The sequence below is a fragment of the Phyllostomus discolor genome, chromosome 6, assembly GCF_004126475.2.
Source record: "Phyllostomus discolor isolate MPI-MPIP mPhyDis1 chromosome 6, mPhyDis1.pri.v3, whole genome shotgun sequence".
Lineage (NCBI taxonomy): Eukaryota > Metazoa > Chordata > Mammalia > Chiroptera > Phyllostomidae > Phyllostomus > Phyllostomus discolor.
The window spans coordinates 156,698,332-156,709,628 of NC_040908.2; the positions used below are offsets into that span (position 1 = coordinate 156,698,332).

Below are 11,297 nucleotides of genomic sequence, written 5' to 3' on the forward strand. Positions count from 1 at the left end.
ACAGAATAATCTCCCCATCTTTAGAGCCTTAAACTTAATCACATTTGCAAAGTCCCTTTTGCTATGGAAGGTAACATACTCATAGCTCCCAGGGATCGGAATATGGGTGTCTTTCTTTTGGGAGGGCCATGTTTATGATTGATTTACTAGATATGTCCCATTCTAATTTCATCCTCTAACTTCCTTATATGGTGGTAGTATTCCTGTAAGGTAGATAACTTTTCTCAAGCCCTTGTTAAAAATATAGTTTCCATCAGTTGTCAACCCAGAGTTCAACCTCACCATTTCCCACTAATAAGGACAACCAGATATGAAGTACCTCCTGGTGTGTGTGATACAAAGTGAAAAATACAGCATCATCTAAAGGGCATTTTAAAAACTTTGTTAAGATAATGTTCACATATCATAAAATTCACCTCTCTGAAGTGTACAAGTCAATGATTTTTGTCTATTGACCCAATTCTGTGACCATCACCACAATCTAATTTTGGGATGTTTTTATCGCCCCAAAAGAAATCTCATAGTCATTAGCTACCACTGCCCATCTGATGTGGTCACTGGTAAGCAGTGTCCGCGGTGATGTGGGTGAGATGAGACAAATTCACACGGACTCTGAATTCTGTGGAAGAAAAGGGGAGGGCACGGCCACTCTCAAGGGGAGAGCGTGCCAACCCTTGCCTTGATAGGCTTTTATTGCTTTACTAGGCACACTACATTGAGGATGGTCATCATTTACTATGCACAGGTTCGCTTTAGGTGGTTACCTTTTACAGAAAATAAAGGAGAGGATGTTGCTAATTACATCACAGAAGAAGGATATTTGCAAATGCAAAGGAAAAAGTGGTTGAACTGGTTACACTCATCTTTGGAAGGTTTAGCATAGATTTTAGGAAGTTTAAAGACATGCAGTAAACATTTGCTGCCTCAATTCAAGGTGAGGGAGTTTTAGCAAAAAGCAAGTCTCAAAGTGGCCTAGGTACAATGCAGGCCTGACTCCCTATGGCAGAACCTATCCATGGGCGTGGTATGTGCTGGACCTCGCTTTCCACTGGCCTCTCCGAGTGGGAACTGGGCCCACACCACACAGAACGGTCTCCTATACCCATCCTCTCCCCTCCCTAGCCAAAATTATGAATCTACTTTATATTTCTACAGATTTGCCTATTCTGGACATTTCATATGAATAGAATCATACACATTTGTGACCAGCTTCTTTAACTTAGCATAATGTTTTCAAAGTTCATCTTTGGAGTAGCACGAATCAGTACTTCATTCCTTTAATGGCTGACAATAGTCCACCGCATGGATGTGCAACATTGTACTTACCCATTCATCAGTTGCTGAGCATTTGAGCTGTTTCCACTTTTTGGCCATTGTGAATAATACTGCTATTAACATATGAAGTATTCTTACCAAAAATGCTTAATCCAGATTGTGGTAGGCAGAATAATGGCCCTCCAAGATGTCTGTGTCCTAATCCCTGGAACCTGTGAATGTTACTTACATGGCAGAAGGACTTCGTACATGTGAATAGGTTAAGATGTAGAGATGGGAAGAGGGTCCTGGATCCTGCAGGTGGGCTCTGTCTAGTTACATAGTTCTTAAGAGGAGAGAGTGTTTGCCTGCTGAAGTCAGAAAGAGAGAGCTGTGAGGACTGAAGAAAGGTCAGAGAGAGGTGACGTTGCTGGCATTTAAGATGAAGAAAGGGGCCACGAGCAAGGAATGTGGGCAGCCTGCGGCAGCTGGGAGAGGCACAGAAACAGGCTCTCCAGAAGGGAATGGAACCCTGCCAACACCTTGACTTTAGTCCCCTGATTTTTGCTTTTAAGTGAAGGGAGCTACTTTGCCTATGGCTATGTTGCTTGCATCTAGTCAGTGGTCAATCGGGAAAGTCTAAAGGTCCTGCCCCACAGCCTTGATGTAGGATAACTGAAGGACCATCCTCGTTCCCACAATACTACGTGGGGTTGGGTGAGGTCTCAACTCCTTTTCTGCCCAATCCTGCCTCTCTTAGTCTTTCTGAGATGCAGTTCCTGAGATCACTCTCCAATAAACCTCCTGTGTGCAGACCTGTGCCTCAGAGTCTGTTTTCTAGGGAATCCAATGTGAGACATACATACTTGACATCTTATCTAAGGATGGGCAGCCAGTTGGGAACAGCAGGGGAGAAGAATTTGGAAAGGGAAAGAGTTTAGGGAAGGATCTATTCTAAATTGCAAACTTGGTAATGAAATTTTGGGAAAAACATCAGCTGGGCATTAGGAGACAGTTCCAAGTTCTAGCTCTGTCTCAACTAGTCTCATCACTTGGCAAGCCCCCCAACATCCCTGTGCCTCGGTTTCTTAGAAGAGGGTGTTAAACATATTGATCTTCAAGCTCTCTTCTGGCTCTGAAGCTCTAGGGTCCGTGGCTGACAGTCAGAGGCAGGCAGCAGCTGCACCTTCACCTCTCCATCTCCTTAATTTCCAGGCTGTGGACGGAGCCTGCCCCAGAAGCTCCCCAGGACTGCCATGTGATCAGTGTGCATATTTAAGGTAGCCATATTCTTTCATACTCCTTTTTCTTAAAACAAAACAAAACTGGTTGTTTCATTGATGAGGGCCTCTTACAGTTTCCTAGGAATCTAAGAATTACAATTTTTGACAGTGAGCTGTCTCATTCCTCTTACCTTCAATATCCATTGGAATTCTCAGGATTTAAAAGTTCATAAGAAGTGAATGAATGAATAAATGAATATATGCATTCTTTTTTTTTTTTACTATTTTATTTATTTATTTTTAGGGAGGGAAGAGAGGGAGATAGAGAGAGAGAGAAACATCAATGTGTGGTTGTTGGGGGTCATGGCCTGCAACCCAGGCATGTACCCTGACTGGGAATCGAACCTGCGACACTTTGGTTTGCAGCCCACGCTCAATCCACTGAGCTACGCCAGCCAGGGTCACATATGCATTCTTAGAAAACTCAAATACTTCTTGAACTATTCAATTCTGGTTGGCATGGTTGTAATCTATCTTATTTGCCATGCACAATGTGCTCCTGTGTATACTGCACACCCACATTTTTGGCCCAAACTTTCAAGAAAAAAATCCCCCTTTTTAATTTTTTAAATTCAATTATTTATTTATTTGTATTTAGAAACAAAACCAACTATTGTAGTCAAGGGTATTATTTTGCTTATGAACATAGTTATTGCTTTCTAAAGTTACACTTTTAATGCATAAGGATAAATAAAAGAATTAAAAACATTTATATAGATACAGAATTAGTACTACCCATGTAGAATGTGCATCCGTATTTTTCCCTCAAAAATTTGGGCCAAAAAGTGTGCATCATGCACAGCCAAATACAGGTAAATGGAATCTTATTGCCATCTAGTGGTCTGGTGGTATTAGTAACTTCATTTAGAAACAAAATGCAGCATTTTACCAAGATTGTTGTTTGGGCAGCAAATGTGATTTACGGATACTTTCATAAGAAAAAAGTATTTAATAACTGACGCCATATTCTGAGAACATTTGGGTTTGCAGGATCACCCCTACAGGATGTGTGGAAGTGAACAGTGTTATACATTGAACTTGAAAGCAGATTTTCCTGAACTAACTTAAGGCTATTCCTCAAAGGAGAAACTTGGTTTAATAAGTAGGGGAAATGATGATAAAGAAAGTTCAACATGTTCCTTCCTGCAGAACTTCTCAGAGACATTAATAGGATATTGTGCTTTGTGAAGCTCCAAGAGGGGATTATGCGTGATGTGTTTTCCAGACTCTGGGGGAAGGTACTTTGGGAACACTGCTTTATTATCGTCTCACCGTATATTAAAACCGTCTATGAGCTGCCATGGTTTTCCTGGCTACAGAGCCTTCACTCACCTTCATACCCATGTTCTAGACACAGTGGATTCAAGCAGCATTGTAAGAAGTCAGGAATCATGCCTCACATTTATACGGATCTTAGTTTTGGGGCAGTAATTTCTTTGATTTAAATTAGTATTGTTTCACATTGAACACTGTTTTGATGTAATGTGCTTTCTTTTGGATTTGGGGAGTGTGGTCTCCTGCCCCGTGCACAGTTACTTTCACTAATTGTTGTCAGTGACAGCAGAAATGACTTCAAGTTTTCTACTTCTGTAGGTTTCTATGTAGCCTTTTTACCTGTGTCTTACTGCATTAACCATGGCGACTAAATTTCAAATTCCTGACAGGAGCTTCATTTATCCTTCACTTATTCTCTCATTCTTTAAAAAAAAAATCCCCACTGGTGGATTAAAAAAAAAATTAGAGACAGAGAGAGGAAGGGCGGGGTGGCGGGGTGAGAGAGAGACACACACACACACACAGTTTGGTTGCATCCCGTATGTGGCCTGACTGGGGATTGAACCCACAACCTTTTGGTGTACTGGATGACATTCCGACCACCTGAGCCACATTAGTCAGGGCTATTCCTTCATTTTTTTTTTTTTTTTTTTTAGTTGCCATCCATAAGAAATTTACTTGTTTTTTAAAAATCCAAATGCTGGCATTGTCCAGAAAAAATTAACAGGTTTATTTATATTGTTATAAAGTTGAACTGCTTGAAACTTGTTCACTGAAACACCTTGACTTGCATTAATGCTTTATGTCCCCGCATTTATATTAAAAAAATTCACACACAAATGAAAATGGAAAAACGGCCAATACCTGATTTCTGTCCCCTATTTTCCACTTGCAATCATATACTTAGGTACCTTTTTGACCCCATGGAAAAAAAATATCTAACGTTCAGAACTACCACTAACAGGAAGAAGATAATTTTTTTTTTAAAGAATGAAATGCCAAAGTGTCCCAGGTTCGATTCCCAGCCAGGGTACATTCCTGGGTTGCAGGCCATAACCCCCAGCAACCGCACGTTGATGTTTCTCTCCCTCTCTCTCTCTCTCTCTCTCTCTCTCTCTCTCTCTCCCTCCCTTCCCTCTCTAAAAATAAATAAATAAATAAAATCTCAATAAATAAATAAATAAATAAAATCTTTAAAAAAAAAAGAATGAAATGTTTCCCATCATAGTGGATTCTTAAGCACGTTCTCCACGTATGCGGCGTGCTAGCTGGATGTCTTTTGGCATAATTGTTACACGTTTGGCATGGATAGCACACAGGTTGGTGTCTTCAAAAAGGCCAACCAGACAGGCTTCACTTGCCTCCTGCAAATCACCAATAGCTGCACTCTGGAAGCGCAGATCTGTTTTGAAGTCCTGAGCAATTTCTCGCACCAGGCGCTGGAAGGGAAATTTGCGAATCAGAAGTTCAGTGGACTTCTGATAACGTCTAATTTCACGAAGTGCCACAGTACCAGGCCTGTAACAATGAGGTTTCTCCACCCCTCCAGTAGAGGGCGCACTCTTGCGAGCGGCTTTGGTAGCCCATTGCTTCCTCGCTGCTTTACCACCGGTGGATTTGCGGGCAGTCTGCTTTGTACGAGCCATGGTATAGGGACCTCTTTACTTACCCCCCTTCTCCTTCGGCTGGAGCTCGGCAAGCTGGAGGAGGTGCTGGCGTTAGAGAGCAGCGGCTGTGAACACAATTGAAAGATCTGTTCCTTCATTCTTGATTGCACACCTACCACGTGCCGGGCACTGGGGGTAGCAAGCTCCCTTGGAATGGGAGCTTATGCAGTCAGGGGTCCGGTCTGCCCTGTTTTCTGTTGTCTCTCTGGTTCATAGCATCATGGCTGGCACTGTTGATAAGGTGTTTGTAGACAGAATGAAAGTTCACACTCTGCATTTGAGGTTCTCCCACTAAAACAGAGCGACACTAAGGAGAAATACAGATAACAGCAAAATATCATAATAATTATAAGAGAGAGATGTAGAAAAGGGAGAGAGAACATTCCAGGCAAAAAGTCTTGAAAGCAGGGAGAGAACTGGGGTGAGGAGCAGTTGAGAAGGTGGGGTCATCTTGTGGATATTTTTTCCTTTCCTGTCCAAGAGTTTAGATTAATTTAAAAGTCTTTGCTTACAACTCACTGCTTAAAGTGCTTAATAATTTTTTAAAAAATATTTTATTTATTTATTTTTAGAGTGAATGGGAGGGAGGGAGGAAGAGAGGGAGAGAAATATCAGTGTCTGAGAGATACATCTATCGGTTGCCTATCGCACACCCCTAACTGGGGACCTGGCCCGCACCCCAAGCATGTGCCCTGACTGGGAATGGAACCCGCAGCCTCTGGGTTTGCAGGCCAGCACTCAGTCCGGTGAGCCACACCAGCCAGGGCAATAAATTCTTATTGTAGATTTGGTATATAAGAATTTGGTTTTATCTCAAATCAAACTTTGTAAATGGCCGAAAATATTTTGGAAACGTTGATCTGACCTCAGGACACACAGCCGTCCCGTGGGGGCCTGTGAGAACCCTGCTGAAAAGAGCACAGACGCCACTGTAAGGCTGGTAACTCCTGGGGACGCTGGGACGACATTGTAGGGACTAAACAATTGCCCTCCCTTGCTGTCTAGAATGTTGAAGCTGTCCCCAGGGAACCCCCAGGGCATAGGAGAAGGTTCTTTAAAAAGCAACACTGGAATAAGTGAAGTGTGCCAGTGACTTCTCACTTCCCTTTTCATTATTCTTCCTCTGCTCTTAGGAAACCACCCGGGCCACCCTTCAGACGCCAAGGCCCCGTGATGGCCCCTGACAGCCCGGAGTTCCCACTCGGACCGGACCCGCCTGTGCTTTGTCCTTATCCTGGAGGACATATGCCCTGGATTTTTTCATCTTTGATAAATGTTTCCCATAAATTCCACGATGTTATGATTCATTACATGCTTAATTAAATGTTATTTTTATATCCTTGTCAGAGCTTGCACATAATTTAATTCACACAATCAGGAAAAAAGAATCCTTGCTTGAACCATATGTCCTGAGATCTGCTTCTAAAATGTGGTGCTATTCCTATCAACACCAGCTGTGATATCATCGGAAGTGATCTGACATGGATTCACGCTGAGGTGCTGATGAAATGAAAGCTTAATAAGTTGTCCTTCCCAGAGGTTTGGGAACTGCACTCACATTGTCTTAATCCACAGACTGCCACTCTGCTCATTAGTTGGGGGTCCCTTTCTTCCACAAGGCCATTTTCAACACAGTGAAGCTGCTTGCAGTGGACTGGAACTGACATGTAATATACATTTGATTTATCATCTAATTCAAGGGAATGGACTTCCAGTGGTAGAGTTGGAGGCATTAACAGGGAACTGGATGTGTAGGAAGGTTGAACAGGGACACTTAAGTCTTCTCAACAAAATACGATTAATATTGACCTTAAAGACCAAGATCAAAGCTGATCCAGTAAAGTGTTTTATTTGCATGTATAGACCCCAGAGCTGCTTTAAAAAATTATTTATATTTAAGAGAGAAGGGAAGGAAAAGAGAGGGAGAGAAACATCAATCAGTTGCCTCATACATGCTCCCAGCTAAGGATCTGGCCCACAACCCAGGCACATGCCCTGACTGGGAATCGAACCGGGCGACCCTTTGGCTTTCAGGCCGGTGCTCAATCCACTGAGCCACATGAGCCAGGGCCAGAGCTGCTTTTTTGTGTAAAAGCATACAATACCATTAAGAAGCTGGAGATTCAGATTTCCGAGTACAGCCTCTCATAAGATCTACAGTCATATGAAGTTGCACCCACTTCAGATGCTCCCATCTTACTCTGTCCTTTCTTAAAACCTCAGGGCTGTCCCTTCTTTTGTTGCTGTGTGACCATGGGCAGCGCCAGTCCACCTGCCCACATCTTTGTGTCCTCCTCTGCCCAATAATGATGGCGATAAATAGCAATTGGGAGATGATCTTCATCTGTTTAATTCTTTTCTCCTTTCTTTGGCATCTGAAAGTTCTGTAACTGTCTTCCTTCTGTTGTTCTACTCTTTCAAGTAAAAAGTTCAAACCATTAAAAGAGAAAGCGTTTTTAGAAGTGTTAGCCCTTCCTCATTTTGCCTGCCAACTTTCAATTCGGTGCAGGTGCTGTCAGATGTTTATGGGCAACTAAAAGAAGTCATTTCCATATCGCAGGGCAAGGATGCTGGTTGACCAGAGGAAGGGTCAGGAGTCTGATTAGAGGCTCCAGTTTGAGGTCAGAGGCCAGTGCTTTTCTAAATCCCGGACTGCAGTGTTGTTTCAGCTCGCCTTTGTCATTGCTGCAAGAATGTGTGGAAATTCAATAAGTCAAAATGTCCATCTGCAGTCTCAGGCCTGGCAAAGCTTCTATAGGCAACCACAGGTCCGCACCCAGTGATTGTTTATATTTCTCCTGCATCCTCCAGGATCCTGCTTACGCACCAATTTCTGTTGAGTAATGATGCACGGAGCCAAGTCCGAATGGTAATGTTTCTTGTCTGCCTTCTCGGCCTGCTTCTGACGCTGGCCTCCAACAAAACCAGCCCCGAGAACGATTTGTTTCTGATCTGCAGCCAAGAAGTCTAACAATTCTCTCCCTTCCTTTCCATCGCCTGCTTCTTCCTTGCCCATGCCAAGTCTGGGACTTTCCTTGTCTGGAGACCAGCACAGGCAAGGAAATGAACTTTCTTCGGATGTGACAGATCACTTAACAGAAAATGTGCCCTTTGTTCTCTTTCAAATGCCTTCCACTTAAATGACATTTCTCTCTAAGGCTTCTGCAGCCGTATCTGTACTAGCCACTTCATTTCCGAAGACTAAGAAGTGGGCGTTGCAATTCTCATTTTTCTTATTGGGAAGCAACCATTCAGAAAGGCAAACTGATTTGTCCAGGGATCTAGCTCCTAGCAACCGCGGCTGAGACAGAGGAAGCAAACCCTTACATGCACCTACAGAAAACAGAACGACCCATACAGGTCTAATTGTAGATCACTGATTCCACCACGGGTCAGAAAGTTTTAGTTCATGTGTGGGTACACACAAGGATGGCCCAGCAGGATTAGAGTCCTCCTTCCCGCCGTTAACCAGGCACCTGACCTTGGGCAAGTCCCTTCTCTTCTCTGGGCCTCGCCTCCTCATCTGTAGAACCAGGCAAGAGGGTTTCACGATCTGTCAGGTTTCCTTCTGATGTCAGGAATCCACAACTAGGAGAATGCCGAGAGAAGGGCATACGGATCAAACATCTTTAAAACGTCAGTAAAACATCTATATGTAACACTGTAACAATAGCCCTGGGAAATGAAAATGTGTCTGTACTGTGACTCAGCAATGTCGCTCTCGGGGCTTTATCCGAAGGAAACGGTCAGAGATGTGCTTCAAGATACAAGGATGGCTGCCGCAGTGCTGTGTGCGCGTGTGTTTTAAATCAATTTTGAGTTTTAGGGTTGTTTTAGATTTACAGAGAAGTTACGAAGACAATACAGAGAGTTCCTATCCACTTCCTCCCCATTTCCTTCACTGGTAACAACTTGTATCAGGACCACGCATTTTTCACAGCCAGTGAGCTAGTACATTCTTATTATTAACTAAATACATTATTATGAACTAAAATCCACACTTTATTCATATTGCCTATTTCCTTACTTTTTACTTAATTATGTCCTTTTTCTGTTCCAGGACTCTATCCAAAACTCCTCATTACATTTTTCTGTCATGTCTCCCTAGGTTCCTTAAGGCTGAATGAATTTCTCCAATTTTTTAATTAAAAACATATTTTATTTGTTTATTGTTAGAGGGGAAGGGAGGGAGAAAGAGAGGGAGAAAAACATTAATGTTTGGTTGCCTCTTGCACACCCCACACCAGGGAAGCTGGCCCGCAACCCAGGCATGTGCCCCGACTGGGAATTGAACCTGTGACTCTTTGGTTCGCAGGCCTGCACTCAATCCACTGAGCCACAGCAGCCAGGGCTCTTTTTGTTTATTTTAATTTTTTAAAAATGACCTTAGTGTTGAGGAGCTCTGATTAGGTATTTTGTAGAATATCTCTTAATTTAGATTTGTTTGCTTTTTAAGAAATCATGATCAGACTGGGGTTATTGGTTCTTGGGAGAAAGACCACAGAGGTGACGTTAGACTTAATCACATAGCACAGGTAGTGTTTGCCAGATTTCACTGTGCCATTTTTTAATAATAAAAGTTCTTGGGAGTTCTGGCCAAGATGGAGGCATGGGTAGAAACGTTCTACTTCCTCACACAATCAAAAGAAGGATAACAACCAATTTAAAAACAACAAACAATCAGAACTGCTGGAATATCAAATTGCATGGAACTCTGACAACCAAGGAGTTAGAGAAACATTCATCCAGGCTGGCAGGAGAGGAGGAGACAGGCAGAGGGGTGGAGAGGACCCACAGCACAGCGGTGGACTACGTGGGCCAAGAGGGGTGGGCTTACTGGGAAACTAAAGACTCAGAAACTCTAGCTGTAAAGTACTGTGGGGGTTGCAAGGTGGGAAGAACTCCCAGTGTCACAGGGGAGTTCGTTGGAAAGTGGGCTAGAGTGGAGCACGGGAGCGGCAGTGTTCCCTCTCTGACCCCTCCCCCACAGAGAGAGCTAGAGGGTTACCCAGCCTGGTCCAATACCTAAGGCTCTACCCCTTACAACACAGCGGTGCACTGAGACAAAGAAATAGGGCCCACATTAAAGAACAGACAAAAACTCCAGAAAAAGCCCTGGCTGGCGTAGCTCAGTGGATCAAGCTCGGGCTGCGAACCAAAGTGTCACAGGTTCGATTCCCAGTCAGGGTACATGCCTGGGTTGCAGGCCATGACCCCCAGCAACCGCACATTGATGTTTCTCTCTCTCTCTCTCTTTCTCTCTCCCTTCCCTCTCTAAAAATAAATGAATAAAAATCTTTTAAAAAAGAATGTGTCAGACTTTAAAAAACAACAACAACAAACTCCAGAAAAAGAGCTAAGTGACAAGGAGATAGCCAATCTATCTGATGTAGAGTTCAAAAAACTGGTAATCAGGATAGTCACAGAAATGATCAACTACAGACACAAAATGAAGGGGGAAATGAAGGCTATGCAAAGTGAAATAAGGCAAAATATACAGGGAACCAACAGTGAAGGGAAGGAAACAGGGACTCAGATAAAAGATTTGGAACAGAAGGAAGAAATAAACATCCAACCAGAACAGAATGAAGAAATAAGAATTCAAAAAAAAAATGAGGAGAGGCTTAGGAACCTCTGGGACAATTTTAAGCATTCCAACATCCTAATTATAGGGCTGCCAGAAGGAGGAGAGGAAGAGCAACAAATTAAAAACTTATTTGAACAAATAATGAAGGAAAACTTCCCCAGGCTGGTGAAGAAAATAGACTTCCAGGAAGTCCCAAAGAAGTTGGATCCAAGGAGGAACACACCAAGGCAC

General features: G+C 43.1%; 1 protein-coding gene and 1 long non-coding RNA gene across 2 annotated transcripts; one reads left to right on the plus strand and one right to left on the minus strand.

The window, feature by feature from the left end:
- Positions 1–2,945: 2,945 nt before the first annotated feature.
- On the plus strand, positions 2,946–6,768 carry LOC118501346. The gene is made up of 2 exons (XR_004903981.1): positions 2,946–4,126; positions 6,613–6,768. It is a non-coding gene; the product is annotated as an uncharacterized LOC118501346 (long non-coding RNA).
- On the minus strand, positions 5,015–5,544 carry LOC114500592 (histone H3.3A-like). Its single transcript, XM_028517318.2, has one exon. It carries the CDS (start codon positions 5,456–5,458, stop codon positions 5,048–5,050), a length of 411 nt encoding a protein of 136 aa, XP_028373119.1. The 5' UTR covers positions 5,459–5,544; the 3' UTR covers positions 5,015–5,047.
- Positions 6,769–11,297: the final 4,529 nt, after the last annotated feature.